Source organism: Styela clava, chromosome 11 (assembly GCF_964204865.1).
Source record: "Styela clava chromosome 11, kaStyClav1.hap1.2, whole genome shotgun sequence".
Taxonomy (NCBI): domain Eukaryota; kingdom Metazoa; phylum Chordata; class Ascidiacea; order Stolidobranchia; family Styelidae; genus Styela; species Styela clava.
Genome location: NC_135260.1, coordinates 18,599,211 through 18,622,768, shown reverse-complemented (window position 1 = coordinate 18,622,768; position 23,558 = coordinate 18,599,211). Strand labels below are relative to the sequence as shown.

Sequence of the window (23,558 nt, the reverse complement as noted above, 5' to 3'; positions counted from 1 at the left end):
CAAAGTGGACTAAACAAATAAAGCATATTAAATATATGCAAAACTGTAGGCAATTGTACAAAGTGGACTAAACAAATAAAGCATATTAAATATATGCAAAACTGTAGGCAATTGTACAAAGTGGACTAAACATATAAAGCATATTAAATATATGCAAAACTGTAGGCAGTTGTACAAAGTGGACTAAACAAATAAAGCATATTAAATATATGCAAAACTGTAGGCAATTGTACAAAGTGGACTAAACACATGAAGCATATTAAAAATATGCAAAACTGTAGGCAATTGTACAAAGTGGACTAAACGAATAAAGCATATTAAAAATATGCAAAACTGTAGGCAATTGTACAAAGTGGACTAAACAAATAAAGCATATTAAATATATGCAAAACTGTAGGCAATTGTAAAAAGTGGACTAAACGAATAAAGCATATTGAAAATATGCAAAACTGTAGGCAATTGTACAAAGTGGACTAAACATATGCAAAACTGTAGGCAATTGTACAAAGTGGACTAAACGAATAAAGCATATTAAAAATATGCAAAACTGTAGGCAATTGTACAAAGTGGACTAAACATATAAAGCATATTAAATATATGCAAAACTGTAGGCAATTGTACAAAGTGGACTAAACAAATAAAGCATATTAAATATATGCAAAACTGTAGGCAATTGTACAAAGTGGACTAAACAAATAAAGCATATTAAATATATGCAAAACTGTAGGCAATTGTACAAAGTGGACTAAACATATAAAGCATATTAAAAATATGCAAAACTGTAGGCAATTGTACAAAGTGGACTAAACGAATAAAGCATATTAAAAATATGCAAAACTGTAGGCAATTGTACAAAGTGGACTAAACAAATAAAGCATATTAAATATATGCAAAACCGTAGGCAATTGTACAAAGTGGACTAAACAAATAAAGCATATTAAATATATGCAAAACTGTAGGCAATTGTACAAAGTGGACTAAACAAATAAAGCATATTAAAAATATGCAAAACTGTAGGCAATTGTAGAAAGTGGACTAAACAAAAATGAAATATTAAAAATATGCAAAACTGTAGGCAATTGTACAAAGTGGACTAAACAAAAATGAAATATTAAAAATATGAAAAACTGAAGGCAATTGTACAAAGTGGACTAAACAAAAATGGCATATTAAAAAATATGAATATGAAAAATGGCATTGAAAGAGTGTGTACAGAAGGTAATGGGCATGTACAAGGTTGTTTATGAAGTTTATTCCCAATTAGTTGATTACTGATTTTTCAGCAGCACCAATTTATACACCTCAATGGTTATAACGTTATCAAAATTTGCGCACCTTGTGGAGGTTCCGCGAACGCAAACCAGGAGTCGCAGTTTTTACCACTTCATGGCAGCCCCTGCCACGAACGAACCGATGGCGGCCCTGGTCATGATCATGGCGCTATTACCGGTATATTCACAAAGTCATGTACCAGATTTTAGTTTATCATGTGGAATTATACCTCCTTGAACCTGAAACCTAGCCCCAAATCCATCAAAACTGTATTCATGAGAAAAATGATTTGAGACGATGCAAAGGGGTCCGTGACCAATACGAAAAATCAAAATGGTTCTCTAATAAAAAAGGTTGAGAAACACTGGCCAAGAATACTAATGTTCGTTTGCATTGCACTACATCCGCTCCACGAGGTGCCTTTCTATGTACGAAATACATTTCATGTGAAATGCTGAAACCCCGACATTGGCTGGTAACCGGAAATATGTCGTAGTTCGCCATATAATTGAGCAGCCTTATCAGCTTTCCTCTTCTCTGGATAAATGTATAAATCCTGTCCTACCTGTGAATCAATACCGATTCGAATGTTGACTCCGCGCAGCATCGCAATGTGTTGCGCCACACCGACGCATGAGGCTTCTTGTGTCCAGTGACCTGTCTCCTGGCGTTTTGGTTGGATGAAACACAGGCATTAGGATCTACTGTATCGCGGTTCCGGCCAAAGACTAGCCTACTGTTGCACTGAATATTTACCGGTAGTTGTTTATGCTTTCATTGCAACCTGCGGTATTGGGAATTTTTGTCTCTTTCAGCCCACAATATCTGATTCTGGCAATGTGGTCCGCAACCGCAGTCCAGGTAGGATTAGGATAGGATAGGATTTACATATTTATCCCGGGGGAGAGGAAAGCCGATGAGACGGCTTATCCATATGGCGAACCACGGCCTCTCGTCCGGTTACCTTTCCAAGTCGGGTATGGGATTAGTTTTTACTGTATTGTTTGTTTTCGGAAGCATGGACTTGGTGGTGGAGGAAGCCGTAACCGACCAGCGGTTACGTGAACCACCCAACGACGGCGAGGAGTCCAGCAATCCTCTCGCACATAACCATGCGCTGGTTGTTCAGTAAATCGAATAAATCATCTTTAGTTCAATAACTTGGGTTCCCACCGGTACCGTACGGTACCCGACACAAGGGTCTAGCGAAGTAATAACTGCTTAAATAATGCCAAACAAAAATGTGATGTAAAATAAAACAGTAACTGCTCAAATACGTAACTAAAGTTAAACAAAAAAGCAGAAAATGTGATCTGGAATTTAAGAGAAAAAGTATGTCGTGCACAGAATGAAATTTGTGACAGAGGTGTTGAGTTAAAATCAAACCTACTCAATTCTCAACTAAGCAGGTAGCCTATGTCTCATGCTGTCATGCCAAATACTGAAATAGAATGCCGTATTGCGTTTCGCGCTAGACAGTCCTTTATTGACGAAAAAATTAAAGTTTGGGCTGTATTTCCCCCATCATATGTTTGTTTGACATTATTCAAGCAGTTACGGCTCTAATTTTCAAAACACATTCTTTTTGTGTTCTAGCAGTTACGGCGTTTAGGATTTGTCAGCTTATCATTATCATTTCACTCAAACAGGGCTTGCTATGATACTTCCCAATATACTGATATACAGCGCTTTTTACCAAAGATAAGCCAATTCAAATTTTTGTCTTAATCTAGGAACTGTCCTAAGTTACGCAATTTGACAGTAGCTGCTTTGACATCGCATATTTGTTCAGCGTTATTTAAGCAGGTACAATGTTTATTTCATATTACTGTATTCTGGTATTAGATTTTTGTTTAGCATTATTTAAGTAGTTCCGGCGTTTACTTCGCTTGACCTGTTGTTACTTGTTTCCATCAAATATTTTTAAATCTTATGTGCAACCATTGCTTTCATTGGGTTTCAACAAATTAAATTAGACTTGATCGGTTTACAGGTTTCATATCCTGATATTGAAATTTGCTATATTCCAGCTAGGCTATCTGTTTTTATTTTTTTTTATCTTAGTAGCTGAAGTGAAATCATAGGCAAATGAATGTTTTCAGATTAAAATTTAACACTGAGGTCTGAGGGTATAAATTCCCCCCTCATACAAGTAACTTTAATTGAATTCCAGAATTTTAATCTCATTGTAGGTTACATGTTTAATTCTTTGAATGTCTGATTTAGTTCAAAACCTAAAGCATCAAAAATCACTGTATATAACACAGACAAACTTGCGACTAAGTGATGGAAGATTGAGAAGAATTTCTGAAGAAAGCTAGCGCGTATCATAGTTCAAAACCTAATTTAATATATTGCAAAAAAACAATGAATCTCAGTTTTGGCTCTGGTGAAGAAAGTTCGGAAGACAAAATTGATATTTCAAGTTCGGTAATGACACCATATCTTAATATAAATCCACATTACCTGGACACTGCAGATCAGTATATATTACCAGAAGATGCAGCACCCATGCGATCAAGAGCTCAAATGATGTTTTCAACAATAGGTGGTGCTACAGTTATAGGTGCAGGTGTGGGTGGAATGGAAAGTCTCAGATACAGTGGTCTACAATGGCTTAAGGTATGTTATCAAAGTTATCATTTGTTTTAAAGGGGCTTTCAATAGATGAGAGATAATTGAAAAGCCTTTTTTCCCAAAATTTGAAGGGGAACTCACATAATATAATACATCTGTAAATTGGTGTTTTGATATTCCACTAAATAGGATAGGATAGGATTTACATATTTATCCCGGGGAAGAGGAAAGCCGATAAGACGGCTTATCCATATGGCGAACCACGGCCTCTCGTCCGGTTACCATCCCAAGTCGGGTATGGGATTAGATTTACTGTATTGTTTGTTTTCGGAAGCATGGACTTGGTGGTGGGGGAAGCCGTAACCGACCAGCGGTCACATGAACCACCCAACGACGGCGAGGAGTCCAGCAATCCTCTCGCACATGACCATTCCTGCATGGGATTCGAACCTGCGAACCCACGCAGAGTAGTTAGAGGTGCGGTGGCGAGCGTATTCGTAACGCTTAGCCCGTTGAGCCACACCGCCGTATTTTTGTCACTAAAAGCAATATCAAGTTGGCATAAAAAATATTTCTGTCCACTCTGGCACTTTATTTTTTTTTTGGCAGTCTGTTCAATATGATTCAAAGCTCGAAAGCCTCAAATATATATTTTTGAGTCATATTTTTCAATTGTGCTAACAGGAGATACAATCACAGTTTGAAAACTTTATTTTTTCAGAATCACTGAGGGCTCTATATTTAGATTTAAATATTGGGTTGTATGTAATTATGTCATGGTTGTGAAATTCATAGTCATTGTCTTTGCCATATTAAAATTAGGTTATATCCGATGTATCATACCTAACATTGCTCTGAGAAAAATAGTTAGAATAAAGGCAATTACTCAAACTATAGCCTAATCCCTGATATAGAATATAACTAGGTGATATTGTGATACAATATCTTTGTTTGTTTTGGTGTGGTATTACACTATTCAAAATGGCATGTGATAATGTATCATACAATTTCTTCTTTAGGGTAAATCAGCGAGGATGCAATTTACCAGTGCAATCCTGAAAAATGGAGGGAAAATGGCTCAAAAGTTTGGGTCAATAGCAGTTTTATATTGTGCCTGCTCAATTATTTGTGAAAAATCTAGAGGAGTCGAAGATGAATTTAATACATTAATTGGTGGGGCAGCAGCAGGAGGATTATACATGATACCAAGTATGAACATTATATTTTTATTGTTCAAGGTATGATTTTAAGGAACTTGATTCATGGTTTACAAGCAATTATAAATGATTTGAGTAGTACGAAGAAAACGGCTCGACATGATCATATGATGGCAAAACACCTGAGGCTTGATTGTGAGAGGTGATTTTGGTCGATTTCAGGACTGAAGTATGAAATGTGTTATGTATAGACAGACTGGGAATTATGACCTCTTACAGGAAGCTTAGTACTTTCATGTATCTCACTGCAGGCTTGATTATATTTTAAACTCACACAATTCGCATAATTGACAAATCACATCTATAAATAAGCCAAATATATGTACATACAGCAGTAGTTAACTTTTGGTTGATGAGATAGTACAGTTGTGCTAGGCAACGAAGTAGATCTTCCTAATAGTTGGTTTTTAATCAAGGTTAGTAAAGTATGTGTCAGTGCAACTGATCATTAACTCTTTATTTATTATTCAGGTGCCATCAATGCAAAAACCGAAATAGCAGTGGCAGAAGAAGCGAAAAAGAAGCTTTCTGTTTTTAGGTTTGTAATGTATTTAATTTATTATATTCATGAATACGGTACCCAGTTTATGTGGTAATACAATTCTGAAAGCCTTAAAAAACATAGCTGCTAGGATTGGGCTAGTTTTCCATTGCAGAAATATTCATTGCTGAATAGCAATTTTTAACATCTGTTCTTTCTGCCCATGTTTGATTAAAACAGTTTTAAAGCTTAATACGATTTTGTTGTTTTTAGGAGACTGCCTCCGATTGGACGAATATTATTTGGAGCTGTGGTCGGTGTAGGAGTTGGAGGAATGTTATGTTTATACAAAATGAAAGCGCCAGATTATATTAGAGAAATGACAAAGAGAAAGTAACATTCACTGAATATGAAACAATATTTTATACACTTGAATCGCTGTGTACTGGGACAGCATGATACAAAACCATTTTCTACACAAACGTGTGTTGTTTTTATAATAAAAGCCTATTTGTTCTGGGGTTGAACAAATATGATACAACTACTATAAAATAGAACACTATTCGGTGCCTATTTAATCACTGACTTTTTGACAAAGTACTTTTATTTCTCCCATTTCTCGTCTAATTTGAAGGAAGTATGCCCGATTTTGCTCCTGATTCATTTTCTCTCTCTTTTGTTGGCAGCGACGTCCGGACTTAGTGTGGTTCCTAGCCTACGTTTTCAGGTCTATTCTTTGAAATATTACTCTACCTATTGGCATAGCTTCATTTTCTTTTGAACGGCATTTTGATATGCCAACTGGGATAGATTAACAACATAGAGGAGTTGAACCCCTTAAAATTGTTTGATTGCTAAATCGAACCAGCTGTTCCGTCCCAGTTCTAGTATTTATTGAATTAAGATTGCAACTACGAATAATTAGTTCACGGGAGTCCAAAATAATTCAGAAAAGCAAGTGTATATTCTTTCGCATGCCGGTGCTTTCCCAGAGGTCTGTCACAACGACTCACGAGCGTCTTCGGGTATTGATTTTCGTCATTCTGAACTTTTTATAGAAAAAGGAAAATTGCTTTTGGATTGTTGTACTAATTTTTGAATGGGGAGATAGCTCTAAATCAGCGTTTCCCAACCTTTTTTGGTCGCGTACTGTTTTCTCACTAGCGAAAACCTTTGCGGACTCAACGTGAGTTTTTTGCAACCGTACTCTTTGTGAAGAAGTAATAAAACCAAACACAACAGAATTTTTCCGAATTTCAAAATCGGTAATGCTACGCAATTACGCCTTCGTTAAAAGGGCCGACTTCTTTAGTGTATAAATGGCCTTTTCTGTCGCACAATATTCAATTCTTGACAACGACAAGAATTTAAAGTGTTTTCCTATTTTAACTTAATTGTGTTCATGGTCACTCGCGGTTGCGTTGCGTTGACGTTAACAAGATGAAAGCATTGTCACTTTACACAAATAGCAACGGACGTATCACACAATTGCGGTCAAAACTATTCCACAAGCGCGCTCTCGCCTCGCCACATTCAACAATTTCACAGCGCTAATTACGAATTTTAGTTATGTAGTGCATCTTTAACAAGCGATGGCACCAGGTTCGTAAGCGAATAACACCATACTTTTAATCACATACGTTATCGTTGGTTATCGCTAATTACGAATTTTAGTTATGTAGTGTATCTTTAACAAGCGATGGCACCAGGTTCATAAGCGAATAACAAACAAAATGAATTATTGGAAATGTATGGCGTATTAACAAAGGATTGCTAAATGTGGCAGCATCGAAGAAAAAGTGTCATAGAATATTATTCAATCTTCGAAAACAAAGCATTGCAAAATAATGTTCAATTTTCGATAAAAAAAAAATTAAAGAATAATGTTCAATCTTCGAGATTTTTGGGTAGCAAACTCGTCCACAACTCGTTTGGAATCGATTTTAACATCTCGATGTATGGCTATTAACGCAAGTCCGTTCATTCTCTCTTCTTGCATGGTGTTACGCAAATATGTTTTTAGTCTTCGCGTCGATGAGAATGATCTTTCCGCCGTAGCTGTTGTCACGGGAAGAGTTGACAGAATCTTTAATATTTAAATATTAAATTATTTTATACAAATTGAATATTTTATATTTTCCAAAAATAACTAAAATCTTCCTAACCTGAAGAAGCTTATGAATATTTGGAAAAAAATCGAGCGAAGCAAACTCAAGTGCGGAGAATGCGTTGGCAGGAAGATCATTTACATGTACGTCGGCAAACTTCTGCTGCCACATCGTTATTTCAGCTTCGACTATCGGCCAGGAATCCAGCTCGTCGGATTATGTTTGGAAATGTTCCATCGCGAAAACTGTGTCTGGGTCTGTGATTGTATCAGAATAATATTAATTATATTACATGTTGATGTTTAAATGTTGCAATTGACTCGATAGTAACTTACGTGTTCTCATATGATAAGGGACGATTGAAAAACTTTTTGTTGCTTGTTTGAACGAGTCACCAAATCTAGCATCTAGGCAGTCCACAATAGACCTCAGAAAGGGCTTATAATTCCGTAGCAGCATAGCGGTTTTCACATCTTCAGTCGCACTCGAGCGCAATCCCCTGGTTGTAGTGGAAATCTCTTCCTTTTCCAGGGTTGTTTCTATATCTTTGAGTATTTTTTTAAACTCCCTTTCTGCATTTGCCAGTCGTGATTCCAAACAAATTTTGACGTTTTTTATCATATCAGCGCATTCTTTCAAGTCAATTGTTTTTGATTGTAGGGCGACTGATAAACTATGGGTGAGAGCCAATGTGTGAGCCAGAATGTTTATATTAGAAACAAATTCAATTTTCCTCCTTCGCATTTGTAAAGCTTCTGCTTTGTCGGATGATACAGAATCAGATGTTCTTTCTATTTCATTGAGTGCATGTAGAACTGGCGAATACAGCTCGTGAAAAACTGCCACTGCTTCGTGTCGTTGCACCCATCGCATTCGCACAACGATTTTAGCCGGGGGTGCCGACTTTGGGGTGTGAGGGCCGTGATAGCATTCGTTAAGCACGCCATTCGCTTTGGACTATTGGAAATGAAAACAATCGCTTCCTTCATGACACGGAGGGATTTTTGTATAGAAAAAACTTGACAAGCCTGACCAATGACGAGGTTTAGGCAATGTGATCTACAATGGGTAAATAACGCCTTGGGGTATTGTTCTCTAATCCAAGCTTGTACACCGCGGAAACTCCCTAACAAATTTGCGGCGCCGTCGTATCCTTGGCCACGCAATTGATTCAACTCCAATCCCCATTCAGCCAAAGTTTTCAACAACAGGTTCCCCAGATATTCTCCTGTCAAGGATTTAGCCTCGACAAAACCGAGAAAATCCTCGCGCAGTTCGTACTTTCCTTCGAAAGGCTTGTGTACATATCGCACACGGTGACCGTACATTTGAACCCATGTGCATTTGAACCCATGCGTATATCCACGGGTTCAATCTATATGCGGGTGCTAAAACCCATGGGTTAGGGTTAGTATGGGTTTAACTATCCGTGAAACAAAAAAAATCCATAGGTGCAATAGCATACAGGTGCAATTGTCATGGGTTCAAATGTAATGGAACCATCGCACACAAATCGAAAATTGTTCACAGTTTGAAACATCACTGGTTTCATCAGCCAGCACAGAAAAATAGCCGGATTCTGATATGCTTTGCACCAAAGCCTTTCGAACAAATCCCCCGCAGAGTTGCACTATTTCATTTTGTGTGCTCCAGCTTGTATATTGCGCGTTTATTCCAGAGCTAAGAATAAATCTGCGCAAATCTTCGTCGCCAGATTGAATTCGGAATCGGACCAGGGCACGGAAATTTCCTTCATTCTCGTTCGTTTAGAAGTCTTCGGGTTGGTCAATTTTCCCAAAATCTCTGTGCCCACGAAAGGAAAGCATTTGTCCGCTACACAATTTTACTATGTTGATCAACGACAACATTCCCTTTCTATTTTCATGCGCTCGATTTGCTCTATTCTGTGACATTTGCTCCACAACATTTCCACGCGATGATCTTTGTATTTGTATGAAATTTTCGGCTTTCGTGTGTGCGAGCTGGTGATACTTCTTTGTGGCATGCGCTGCTAAAATAGAGGTAGTATCTTTGTAATTGTTCATAGGCTTTTTAACAAGCACCTGCAGCTGAACACCACTCACTCTTTCGGGGGCAAATATCCTGCATGATTTGCAGAATCTACCATTTTGCGATGGGCTATATGCCAACCATTTATAATCTCATCTAGCCATTTTCTCTGAAATGACACATACCTGACCTTTCCTTTTACTTTCCTCTCAACTCTAGGAAATTTGTATAACGATTTAGGTTTCCAAGTGTTTGTCAAAAAGTTGTACTTCTGTTGGTCCGAGGGTTTTCCTTTTGAATCGTATGCACCAATGTCCAATTCACTGCTTATGACGAAGTCTGGATGAGTTTCACTAGTAGCACTGGTCGATGAAGTTCCGGGTTCTTTCTGAACTGAAGGGTTTTGCTGAATAAAATAACTTGATAATTTTGCTTGTTTTGCTAGACGTTCACTCATTGTAAATTTTGATCGCAATTGCAATAAATATCGACTGACGAAGACGCTCAATAACGATTGTCGAATCAGCGAATAGAATAAATGCATATTAAAGATTGTCATCCAGCTAAAGCGAGTAGGCATTTTTTTCTTGCCTTAAAACGGCAAGAACCGAATTTAACCCTGTCTGCGAAAAGCAGTTACATGCGTTGTCTTTCAGTTCTTTTTAATTAACTGGTAACAATATGTTAATAAATCACCGCTGAGAGTGAAGAAGCGCTATGCGCAGAATGCAGCTATCATGGGCGCGGGATTTCAAATAGGTCGCGACAATAAAAATTAGGGTTTATTACCAGTTAATTGCAACAAGCAAGAGTTCTACATTGAAAGACGTTCTCAATCAGTACGATAAATGAGCTTGTTTTAAACGATCGATCGTTTTATGAAGTTATAAATACGGGAACATCAAATATATTTATTTTGGAAATGGATTGATATTTCGTGACGCACTCAAAAATAGTTTATGAACCATTGGCATTTGGCAAATATCATGAATTTATGATGTTTCTTCATGATTGCTGATATTTCATTCTATTCTTATTTTACATTTTTTGCGTTATTTCAATTAAAATCATGTGTGGCATTTTATTTAACCGTTGACAATGGGGTAATAATCGGCGATTACTAAAAGGTTGAAATGGGACATGCAAAAACAAAATAAACTAATTGACGCCTGTCAAGGGGGGCGGGGGCCGGGCGACAAAGAGCCACATGTGTCGGTGTTTCTCTATCATCGGCAATTTCGGCATCACTTTGAAACTCTAAAACGCAAGGACACCCCGCGGAATGAAGACTTGCGCGTAGGGTAATGTTTGAATTACGATTGCTGAATAAGCGAAAAAAAAAAAAATGCTTATTTTCTTGCTTGAAACAACGATAAACCAGTTTAACCCTGTTGCCAAAAACAAAAGCATGCATTATTAACAAACTGGTAATTTATGTTAATAAATCGTCGCTAAAAGTAGAGAAGCGTTATGTGCAGATATCACGGGAATTTAAATTCACGACGAATTCACTCTCAGTAATACAGTTACGGGCGCAGTGAAATGAAAAGTTGACTATTCTTGACCAAAGAGAAGGGTCGACGATTGCTGAAAGTAGCACATGCAAAAAAAGCTAATGAAACACAGCGCCGCACATGTTGTTTTGCCATCATCGGAACATCTTTTTAAAGACCTATAAACGCGTTTTTATTTCACCGTAACCCCCTCTCCCTTGAAAAAATCCTGGCTGCGCCCCTGGGTGGGCGCGCATATTTTTAACAAGTTAAAAGACGGGCGTATGGCCAATGAATCACATTTTTTCATACAGATCGGAAGTTAAATTTTAAGCAGCGCCCGGAGACTGACCATTTGAATATTGAACCAATTGCACTTAGCGTTCAACTTTTCTGCGTTTTGTTGCCATTGAATGCCTAATTATAATTAAATTATAGGCTCATTCAACGTGTAATTGTGAATTATATACTTGTTAGGTTATGATATAATCAAGTCTAAACGTGCCACAAAATAAATTCTGTCACGTAAAGAATATAATCGTAAAAACAGCTGTTTTGTCACTATAATTCAGAGAAGCGTCGCGGGCCTGATTATATTACTCCGCTGGCAGTAGGTTGCGGACCCTGCAGTAAAGCAAAGAATTCTGAGGGAAATGCCCTGATACGAATACTACATTAGCACCCGAAATTTTGCAATTTGCAACATGTCTAAAAAAGCGTTTTTAAAAAACTTATGTTGTTTTCAGTTTTATTTTCAGTATTTTGTAATGCCGCTTTTCAATTCAGAAAATTTAGGTTGCCAACATTGACACCTACCAGAAAAATTATTCCTCGAACAACAACGACTAAATCCAATCGTTTGATTAAACGACGCGCAAGTGACCTGTCGCGTCACCTGTTACCAAATTTTCGAATATTAATTTGCTATTCCAATAGTTGAATATTCGAATATATGCCAAGCCCTACTCATTAAGTATCCAGAAATTATTGACTCGATTAATGTTATATGAATAAACTTGCTTTTTATGTTTCATGTAAATCGTATCGTGGCTGATGGTTAGGTTTCGCAAAAACGTTTGCGACTCGCAGTGAATTTCTGGTTCGTTGCGGACTCATTTGAGACCGCGGACTCGGGTTGGGAAACACTGCTCTAAATAAACCCTTGCTCTGGAATAAATTTTCGCGGTTCGCTCTAAGCTTACTTTCGCGAGGCTGTAATTTCCGAGAACCTACGATACCATTGCGTGTCATGCTGTTTCAGAACTTTTCAGAATTTTATTTTTTTAATCTCTCCGCAGAATTTGAGTATTTTTATGGATGATTCAATTTCCTAATTCTCTTAAATAAATGTACGCAAAGTTACATTTTCTTAGAAGCGCGTTCGTGCAAATGTCCTCTTTCTCATCTGGTGACGGGTCGTTTTTACCCCCAATGAATTTACGTATGTACCACGAGTCGAAGTAGAATCAATAGAACTGCCGAAACTCTTGTTGGATCTTGTAGCGAGTAAATTAGGGTAGTTAGGCCTACTGTGTATTTTAATATTTTCACCACTTAGTGTTAATAGTGCATGTTATTTGCCTGAAACAAGGCCGTTGCTCTAATTTATTTCCTTTGTGATATATTTTCCCTCGTTCAGTATTGCTTCTTGCTTGTCTTTATCGTTCTTTGTTAGTTAGAAATTTGGTTTCATCACATATACTTGTATTAAAGTTTTAAATTATCTGTTTTCGGATCAATTGGATTGTGCATCTTTACGATATACGAACATTGGCATTCAATACATTGTGTGCTTTATTGACTTAAGCATATTGTATACTGTAAAGATGCGCAATCCAATTGATCCAAAAACAGGTAACTTAAAACCTTGATACAAGACAAGAAACACTGAACGAGGGAAAATATCTCATAAAGGAAATGAATTACAGCAACCGCCTAATAAGTAGTGAAAATATTAAAATACACTAATGTAATCGCTACAATATATTCATAAAATTAATAGAGCTGCCGAAAGTATTGTTAGATTTGACCTCGCACGCCTCACACTTTTGTCCATTTATATTTCTCTATTATATTAACAATCCCAGACGAATTATTTTCTATCTTTATTATCTTGATTTCCTGTTGACGGTGACTCCTTATTGCGCCATAGTGAAGAAATAGGGAGTGAAACTTTTCCCCGGGCTTTGAGATAACGCTTTCTGACTCTTTGTTCTATGCGGCACTGTGGGATTGCAAAAGTGTCGTTTAGTATTAAGATTTGTCTTGGATATAGTTTACATTAGGGGTGCGGGTTTCGTGAAATCTGTTATATTAATTTAGCTCAGTTAGGTCCTATTTAGTATTGGTTATTATTGCTTGTCATTGTGAATGTTATTTTGTCATTCTTTCATTGGTTGTTTATAGTGCATCCGTGTCGTTATAAATTAGTTTTATCGTTGGTCTTCAAGTTTCTGTGCTGTAGCAACATTTTACTCATATGTGGAGATTGATGAATACAGTTCGTTTTCTAAGGATCTCGTTGCCTCTTTACTTTGGTTGTGCAGTTACTAGAAGCTGGGAGATTGCGCATAATTCTTCAAGGCGGGTGCGGGGGCAAATAGGACTCCACCACAACAACGTTGAGTGGATTGGAATTCACGTTCCAACTTTACAAGTATTGTTGAATATAATCAGTCACATTTAGACTATACGCGTGTTTCGAGGGCCCTAGACACCTCAACAGTGACTTCAAACTCTACGGATTCGATTATGCCGTCGTCCGGAGTCTTATATATATATAATGTCATAAACAAATATTTTAACCACGTAAAAAACGCCAATTACCCAAATAGAAAGGGGAGTAAGTTGTATTTTCTAGCCCAGCAATTTAACACATGGCGTCGACAGGTAGCGTTTTATATAAATACGAACTATTTTTAATAACTTCACTTTTTCTTCAAATTTCATTGAATCAATGTCGCAAGTTATGTTGGAAAAGGACCGAACAAATCAAAGTTCACGGCTACACAGAGCATAAGGACAAATGAAAATGGTAATCTTAGGCCGCAAAATACTGAATTACCGATGACATTTATCTACAAGACTGAAAAATACCAATGTAATTTCAATGCGGTATCTGCGCATGCTTCGATAAGGAAAAGTCGACAGGGGACTAAGGAAGGATAAACGAAAAGTAAGTTCTTATTCACGGGACTTAGTGGTCACTTTTTTGGCAATACCAACGAAAAAATGACGATACTATGCAATTATTATCCTAAGTGGATGACGCAGGGTTGTCCAAAACGAATCGAATATCAACTTTTCGCCGTCAGCGAAGTGTTTCGTTTTAAAGAGAAATCTTCAAACGATTTTCCGCACTTTGTCACGAAATGCAATGACGGTGAAATAGTATCGGGATCTTATGTGCCAGCGTGCGCCTCATATTGTTGCGACACATTTGCACGGTTGCGAGTTTGGCACTATCGCGATTCCTTGCAAGCGGTGTTCCCTCTAAGAAAATGCCACACTGCGCAAATGTTGTTTTTATTGGGCAAGATTATTTTAAGGTAGAGCAGAATCCTAAATTATTTGCAAACTTTGTGAAAAGTTACAATAGTAGCCTACCATATATTGTCGGGATGCGAACAAACCACACGTTTAACTCGAATAGCTACTCCTGTATTAATGTACAATTTCAACATTTTTGTTGTTGAATCATCATTGATTCCATCAAATTCAGGGTATGAAATTTTGCTTGTCTTATGCTCTGCATGATTTCTTCCTTGGCGACAAAGTCTTTGCTCTTTAAAAATTCAAAGCCGTAATTTTTGCTTCACCATGAATGTATTTTGACTAGGGCTGGGCATTCCGAATCGAATATTCGAATCGAATATGAAATTATTGGAATCGGTTCAGAGCGAAATTTCGAATCGCCGCCATCTTTTTCTTTCCTTCCGCCAATGGTCGAGGTAAATTTCTCAATTTTTTCTATTGAAGCCATATTTTTTCAACGATATTCTGACATATGACTCTTTTCACATTCCTTGACGCGGAATAGCAATAAATTTCGCAAAGTTTAGCAGTTTGTGTTTTAGCTTATTCATACCGGTATCACGATTTTCTTATTTTAGCCTTGCTTACTTCAATATACATTTTACTCACACGCCAGATAAAGAACACTATTATATTGATTTTGGTTAAAATGCTTAACACTCTTTTTATTAATTTCTGGTGAAACATACTTATTATATAATCAGAGCCATTATATAATTATATAATGGCTCTGATATAATTATTCGGTATCATTCAGTATAAGCTCATGTGTCCCGATCTCGAGATTCAAGCAAATTTCCTGTAACAAACAGTGGGCACATTTGATACCTACTAAAACTTTATCTTCATCTGTGTTAACTTCACTACGGACAATAACAAGATTTGGCGGGGCCGACAACACGAAATTTCAAAATGTGACACTGGCCCACGCTGGTTACAGAAACTTTTTATTCCTATTTTCTTAATATCACAACTCTAAAATACCACGGCAATCGGTGGACATAAAATGTGTGGTAAACTGCCCGATTGCTATTAATTTTTGTTTTGTATTTTCGTAATCACGGAAAAATAATTTATATATACCATTTCCCGCTTTTGAGAAAATACTTCTGATAATGATAGTTAAAAGTATCACTTCTTACTAGGATGATTTTCTTTTGCGACAGAAAAAACAAATCCATGAACGATAACAGCATTCAAAATGCCTTACCGTATTAATTTAATTGTGATTAACCTAACGCATAGTTACGTCGACCTTACGAATAAATTAATGCATGACTACTCTACTTATGGCGGCAATCTGTGGACATAAAATGTGTGGTAACTGCATGATTATAATTAATTTTTGATTCCTAGTTTCGTACTTACGAAAAAACAAAAGCATTACAACTTTAACATAATGCGACAATCTGAAGACAAATAATGTGTGGTAAAATGCCAGATTATAAATAATTTTTTATTTATATTTTCGAACTCACAAAAAATAATCTATACTTTTACCCACTTTCGGAAAATAGTTTCGATAATGATTGTTAAAAGTATGGACTTTTCTGTTGTGCAAAATATTTATATCCATGACTGATAACAGAATTTAAAATGCCTTTTGCGGTATTAATTTAATTGTGTTCACAGTAGCCTAAATCAGGGTTGCGCGTCCTACGGAAAAAATAAAAGGATTGCTTTTATTAAAATAACTTCAAAATACCACAGAAATCTGTGGACCTGAAACGTCTTAACGTAGGGTAAACTGTCCAATTATAATTAATTTTGATTCGCACTCCCGTACTTAAAAAGGGCATACCACTATAAAATATCAGGCGATCTGCGGATATAAATTTTCTGGTATTCAGCTTGTAGGTAACGGTAATTCCATTGTTTATTGTGTGCAAATTTCGACATACACCAAGGTAAGCTGGAATTTATTTTCGAAGTATTCGAAATTTTATATTCGAAAATAATAATTTCGAGTGTATTCAAAATAGTGAATTATTCGGTATTGGCCATCCCTGTGGATGAGGCAAAAGTCTGTGAGCACTATTCCCAGTGCGCGTTATTTCAGATTAAAAAAATATATTCCAGTTAATAAGAAACTGATGCTGTGTGGGCGAAGATGGATGTACCCGACCTACGTATTATTTATTATACACGCGTTATCGGAATGAAACCCCAACTGACTCCTCAAACTATGAGCACACAAATTATTGTTATTCTAAATGTTCATATATTGTCAAGTTGCACGATCGAATTGAATCCAAACTGATATATTGAAACATATACCTAAATCTTAATACCAGTTATACGATTGAAAGCCAAATCAGTAAGCAACACAAACTCACTAAACTCTCGGACGGAGGCGGGAACACGTCGCAAATGGGTCGATAACCAAGAAGATTTGCCAGGACTCGTCCTTAGTCGCGATAAATCACAACCAGGGAAAATATGGCATTGGCCTATTTATTGAATTCACATACTATTAATACAAATGGGGTTAAATAACAATAGGATAAGATTCACATATTTATCCCGGGGGAAAGGAGAGTCGATAAGACGGCTTAACCATATGGCGAACCACGGCCTCTCGTTCGGTTACCATTCCATGGCGGGTATATGATTAGTTAGTTACTTGTTTTTCGGGAGCATAGACTTGAAAAATCCATAGTTATATTCCACATTAAATACACTAGTAATTCCGGTGTTCAGTTAGAAAACTCATGGGTTTGGATACTATGGACGGTTAAATAAGTAAATGTTTACCTATGCTTCCAAACTGAAACATTGAGTTGGATGCGCAGGATTTTGTGCCGATCTAACATCGTATTTTACACATTGAAAAATCCACTAACAACCGATTGATATATTTCTTTATAATCATCATGTAATATTAAATATGTCAATAACAAAAAATTAGGTAGGTAGTTGACCTGGTTTCAATGATAAATAGCTGAAAACTGGTCAGACGTCGGGGTGGGGACAAGATTGGCTAAGGATTAACGAGGCCAATGCCGTGAACATGATCCCTCAAAAAATAATTTCAACATCTGTATCGATCCATATTTAGCCAAAAAATGGACGATACATCTCGTTCTTAGCTTTTGGTGTCCTTTTTCACATATTCTTTTCAAATATCTATCCATCATAGCAAAAGTATTTGACATAACGTCCAGAATGCCGTTAGTACAAGGCTGAAAAACCACCACCACTTTGAGCATCAACGAATTCATCAAGCTCACTACTCACTAGCTTTCTTGCCCACATCACCATCCCACAGAGATTCAACAAGAGCAAGAGGATTCAAAAGTTCATTGTTCTTGTTCTACAGCACAATTTTCACAACTTATTCAGGATTATCACAAGGTGCAGTTGCCTCCAACCCAACATATATATTCTTGCCACAATATATGTAACTCACCCCCCATTTTACACCATACAATGCAGGACTACTCTGCAACTAAAAACCATGCAATTTCAACAGCTAACCAACTATCAGATATGCTAGCAAGGTAAATGAACTTTTCCTTTCACAATGACCTTTGCTGATCCTGAGATGTATACCCTTGAATCACATACGAGGACATCTAATTTACCACCCCGCTTTGAACACTGACGTGCACACAAATTCTTTTGGCCCAGGATCTTGCACCAATATGGACCCAAAACAGTGTGTGCTGATCCAGTCACTGGGTCTTCGGGAATACCATTCCATGGTGCGAAGTAACGCGAGTAGAAGTGATAGCCTTTATCACCTTTTAGCGTGACTATAATGCCTTTCACAATTGAGCCATCATGTGCTTTTAACATTTCTTGAAAATCTGGTGAAATTGATTGGAGTGTTGACTGACTACATTCATCATTGAGACGTAAAATCAGTTTCTTTGCATTGGAAGACAACAATACTGACTCCAGATGCTCATAGTACTTTCCAAGTACAGCGTTAGCAAGAGGTTCCCAATTTGAAGAATCTTCTTCTACAGGCTCATTTTTTGGGAAGTCCATTGTTATTTTGTCTGTAATTTATATAATACAAGAATACCTTTTTTATCAATTGCTCCAGGACAAATTAAAAAAAAATTATGTTTCTGTTAGCAGTCATTACCAGTCAGTCAGTTTAATCAGGTGCACATTACGTCAAAAGCAAGAAACAAAAGGTCAAAATGGACAATCAATATTGTTCACTCAAGGCATGAGAATAAATACAAGGCAGATGCAAACTTATGTCAATCATTACCTTTTACAGATGTAATTGTCAGGTCACCACTCAATGTAGAAAATGTAATAATTTCATTGGTATTACCACACTCAAATAATAGCACTGCTGCAGCTGCCAGGGTTGCATGTCCACACAAGGGAACCTTGAGAGTGTGATGATAATCAGTCTTATTATATGAAATAATCAAAAAAATTCATCAGATATGATTCCACACAAACCAAGTTCTCGACATGCAACCAATTCTTTGCAATTGCATTGTTATTATTCACATTATTATATCATACCGATTACTGAGCATATTTAAAACAACATATCAAAAAATGACATTTGTTACAGGATTAGAAAACAAGACAAACTCTATAAACTGCAGTTCTAAAAATAAGAGTTAGAGTAAGTTAGAATACCCCCATGTACTCATGTAAAACATAAAAAGTTTCTTATCCGGTGCAATGAAATGACTTAATATGTATGGAAATGTTTATTGGGTAAGACAGAGCAGATAGTAGCAGCCCATATCATATGCAGTATCCCAAAAAAAAAAAAACTTACCTCATTTGTGGGTGTAAACCAACGGAGCTTGAAATACTTTCCATCTTTGAAAGAAGTAGTAGAATCGTTAAATTCAATATACGCCGTTTCTGATATGTTCATCTCAGCTGCCAGCAACTGCATAGTGCTTTCTTGTATGGCTCTAAATCCAAAATTACAATTGAGAAAATATAAAAATGGACTTCTTGAATAGGCCTATTGATAAAATAATTCTTCAATTCAACTTTTTTTTCATTAACATTGATTGAGTTGGACAATGACAGGAAGGTTACTTCCAACAATTGATGGTTACCTCATGCAGTTTCCCTGGTTTCTTCGGATTCCCTCTGTTTCATTCCATATTTACAATGAGAAATTCAAAATAGAACCATTAGCTTTTAAAACACGTATACAGTGATTATATTCTAATTGAAAAGGGTGTTATTTTTATAAAAAATGGTCCAACTTGAACCTTGTCATTTTAAAGTTTTGGATATCCAACAAATACCAAATCTTCCTTGCCAATCTCTTGTGATATGAATTATACCGATGATGTTAGTAGATCTGCAGCAAACATTTGAGATTCAAACTATTTAATTGAGCTGCAATTAGACGTCTTAAGTCTGTTAAAAAAACGCATTTTTGTGCACATCTCTGCATAAACACCCAGATAAGTCTTCGAGTTATATATTCATTTCCTTGATATAATCCATATTCCATACTCTTTATGTATATTACTATATAGAAACAAAAGAAAACCCATGCACCCACCTATCAACAAGACAAATAGCCGCCTGATTTCCACTGAATGGAGTATCTGTGAAGGCATCAACTGTATATATGGGAATATCCATGTCCATGAATAAAAATGACTATGATAACCAACAGATCTTCGAAAAAGAGCAAAATGTTAGCGAACAGTAAATCCATGGGCAATTTTTTAAACAAAACAAATATTAATTAGCCACTTCGCACTTGAAAATACTTCAAAAAAGCAGAATATGTGCCACTGAGGCACTCATACAGATTGCACAGTAATGAACTAAGGAACATTTATCGCTAGCAAAGGTTTTAGATTAATCGAACAACGTCGCATTCCACAATACACCTACATTTCCAGGCCAAGCAAATTCCAGAACATCTGACATAAGCAAAAAAATTTAAACTAATTCCTCTAATCCCGCAATTAACATTTTGCAAATACATGGAAGGTTACTAGCCTGAAATCATGTTTTCAAGCCGAAATGAAGCAAAAATGATTGCCCAGTATTAAGTAAACTACCAAATGAGTGACAATATGGTTGTTAAACATTTATTTTGACATATCAAATAATAATATTATCACAATTTTGGCATAATTAGGTTTCCCACTAAACATGGTTGAATGCACTTTTTAAACACATGCATTCCATAAACTCATCCACTTGACAAATGAAGCACAGTATCAGTACAGAGGCACACATGAAAATTATTACTTTAGGATTATAATCTGAAAATATTAGCTTGGCAGTGTTAAGGATAGAATAAAGTCACATTAAAGAATATCTCCAAACTCCAGGCACAATAACTTTTAAAATAGTAAAAATCGAATCATGTTGGTTGATATACATGCAATAACACTGAACAATTGCACTAATTGCACAAATATGAGATTTACAATTCTTGAACACTCGATGCATCTGAATCAGACAGGTTATTTAGCATATCCAGCAAATTTCTGGGTTTAGATGCGAGTAGACTATCACTATAATAAGTGGAGTCCTCATTATCACTGATGTCACTTAAAAAACAGTCAAGCTTGTCCAAGTTAGATCGATTTTTTCCGGTCGAATTCAAGAGATTGTAATGATTTTTACTGTGGGACAATGGACTTAAATCAAGAGAGACATTGCCAGCAGAAGCTGTATGTCTTACCCTGCTTGCTACTGGCGATGAATTGCGAGGTGTTGGTGTGAAACGAGATCGACTACGGGACTTTATGTTGGGTGTGAAAAATACACCATTTTGACATCTCGAGGAACTAGGTACATGACTGCCTTCGCTTGATGATGAAGAATGCAGTTCAGCATTAGAATCTGTAGACTCCCATTTAAAATTTGGTGAATCATTTACATGCTGATATTTTGCGACATTGTTGGATTTGCTCATGGGTCGGAGTAAAATGCTGAAAGGATGTATTAATATTCTGAATAAAAAATGTACAAACAGCGATAATAGATGATAAATGAAAGATGTACAAGCTTTATACACTATCATTGGAAATGCTCTTCTACGACGATTAGAGATGATAGGATGAGCAAGAATTTCAGCAATGTTTGGCCTTTCTTCGTAGTCTGGTGTTAACATCCACTGTATGATGCAACACAAATCTGGACTAATACATTGTGTGCATTCAGGTGGAATATACCCTAATCTTAACAATCGCCATGGTGCACCATGTCTAGGAAGCTCAATGTTAGAGGCAAGTTCAAGAATTGCAATACCAAGACTGAAGACGTCAGCCTTGGTTGAAAAGACAGAATTTAATAATTCTGGTGCCATATATTTATTGTCACCTTCCCTAGCATCAGCAATATCTGTGTTATCCACAACAAGTCCAAAGTCTCCAATTTTGCATTGGTCCGATTTTGAAATGAATATATTTGCTGGTTTTATATCCAAATGAATGAAACCATGTTTATGTATGTGACCGAGCCCATTCAAAAGATCTATAAGAATACTCCAAACCTTTTCTTCTGAAATGCTACCCTTGTTTTCCCAATATTCCTGCACACTCATTGAGCAAAGCTCTGTTTGGATATACAAACGATGATTTTCCTCCCATGCTTTCACAAATTCTACGCAATTCGGGTGCTTTGGAAGTTGTTCATGTTTCTTTACTTCATCTAATTTTCTCATTCGATCAGCTTCATTACGAAACTTTTCTCTGGATCTTTTCACAGCATAACTTTTCCCATTGTCAAGACTTTTCACTTTCATTACCTCACCAAATGAACCTTCTCCAAGCTTTTTCTCAATAGTAAAGCATTGTTCAAAATACAACTCTGATCGATCAGAATCATAAAATCTACTTTGAATTGCTGAATCAACTAGATTGCTCTCTCCATCCCCATCACGGAACGAAACTGCATGTGCCTTTTCATGAGCCCATTGCCTGTGTGGAAAGACCCTGCTGATAGGTGGAGCACTCTTCACAGGTGATCGTGGAATCAAAGTCTTAGAATGGAATGGCTGATGATTTCTGAATTGAAATAGTTTATTGTTACTTTCCAAAAATTCCGGGAGAGGTCTAACAGATGCAGCTGGAGTAGATGACGCAAATTTCATTGGGTCTGTTCCAATTCTTAGCAGAAATTTAGAGTGAGTGGGTGATGCTGTTGAAACTGCTTGAGATCTTGTTCTTCGACAAGAATCCATCATTTCTCGTTTTGTGAAAACTGGGCAGCACTGATTAAAAGTATATGTATTTTAAGACAAATGAGGAGCTGGGAATATAATAAAAAACAACAAAATATTGAAGATTGGCAAATAATTTTATTCAATACCTACATATGTTCATTAAAACACATACACAGTCAATTTAAGAACTGCTTATTAAAGAATCAGTGAAAAAAAAATGGAGAATACGCAACAGAAAAAAATTTCCCAGCGAAGCTAAGTATTTTTTAAATGATAGCAGTAAATAAACAAGGTGAAAAATGATAACAGAAAATTATGCTTTTTAAAACTCAGTCGATAATTATTTTTACCTCACTATTCCTTGCAATCACACCAGAGAACATTGGTAACTGTAAACATTTATAACAGGGTTTCTGTAACGGAGCCGAACAGCCTTCACAAGGTACCATTTGCCAAAATCATATTATTTTTTTTATTATTCAATATTTATATTGTTTAATCCTTCATTCATTGTTTTACTTTCGTTGTTGGCTTTTTTTTTAAATGTGGAGAAAAAAAATAACCCATGGGGCCATGGGTAACCACTTATAAACAAGACTAGTTTTTTCTACAGAAGAGCAAAGGCCACAAAATTTTGAGACTTTGGCCACAGATCATAAAAGTTTGAGAACCACTGATTTACACAAGAAATATTTTTATATGAAAATAAGCCAATGCATGCGAGATTCAACA

General features: G+C 36.5%; 5 protein-coding genes across 5 annotated transcripts; 1 reads left to right on the top strand and 4 right to left on the bottom strand.

Moving 5' to 3' along the window:
* The first annotated feature begins 3,439 nt into the window (after window positions 1-3,439).
* On the top strand, window positions 3,440-6,309 carry LOC120347707 (mitochondrial import inner membrane translocase subunit Tim23B-like). Its single transcript, XM_039417777.2, has 4 exons — window positions 3,440-3,894; window positions 4,869-5,058; window positions 5,538-5,604; window positions 5,821-6,309. The coding sequence occupies exons 1-4, from the start codon at window positions 3,640-3,642 to the stop codon at window positions 5,942-5,944; spliced, it is 636 nt and encodes a 211-aa protein (XP_039273711.1). The 5' UTR covers window positions 3,440-3,639; the 3' UTR covers window positions 5,945-6,309.
* Window positions 6,310-6,917: 608 nt separating this feature from the next.
* On the bottom strand, window positions 6,918-8,501 carry LOC120347841 (52 kDa repressor of the inhibitor of the protein kinase-like). Its single transcript, XM_078117838.1, has 2 exons — window positions 7,713-8,501; window positions 6,918-7,633 (listed from the first exon to the last, which is right to left on the bottom strand). Exons 1-2 carry the CDS (start codon window positions 7,824-7,826, stop codon window positions 7,421-7,423), a joined length of 327 nt encoding a protein of 108 aa, XP_077973964.1. The 5' UTR covers window positions 7,827-8,501; the 3' UTR covers window positions 6,918-7,420.
* On the bottom strand, window positions 7,781-8,528 carry LOC144429666 (uncharacterized). The gene is made up of 2 exons (XM_078117837.1): window positions 7,991-8,528; window positions 7,781-7,912 (listed from the first exon to the last, which is right to left on the bottom strand). Exons 1-2 carry the CDS (start codon window positions 8,526-8,528, stop codon window positions 7,872-7,874), a joined length of 579 nt encoding a protein of 192 aa, XP_077973963.1. The 3' UTR covers window positions 7,781-7,871.
* An 8,998-nt stretch (window positions 8,529-17,526) lies between these two features.
* LOC120347057 (phenazine biosynthesis-like domain-containing protein 1) lies at window positions 17,527-21,040 on the bottom strand. Its single transcript, XM_039416870.2, has 4 exons — window positions 20,199-21,040; window positions 19,449-19,590; window positions 18,918-19,041; window positions 17,527-18,696 (listed from the first exon to the last, which is right to left on the bottom strand). Exons 1-4 carry the CDS (start codon window positions 20,285-20,287, stop codon window positions 18,185-18,187), a joined length of 867 nt encoding a protein of 288 aa, XP_039272804.2. The 5' UTR covers window positions 20,288-21,040; the 3' UTR covers window positions 17,527-18,184.
* Window positions 20,317-22,849, bottom strand: LOC120347056 (membrane-associated tyrosine- and threonine-specific cdc2-inhibitory kinase-like). The gene has a single exon (XM_039416869.2). It carries the CDS (start codon window positions 22,845-22,847, stop codon window positions 21,081-21,083), a length of 1,767 nt encoding a protein of 588 aa, XP_039272803.2. The 5' UTR covers window positions 22,848-22,849; the 3' UTR covers window positions 20,317-21,080.
* Between the last annotated feature and the right edge of the window lie 709 nt (window positions 22,850-23,558).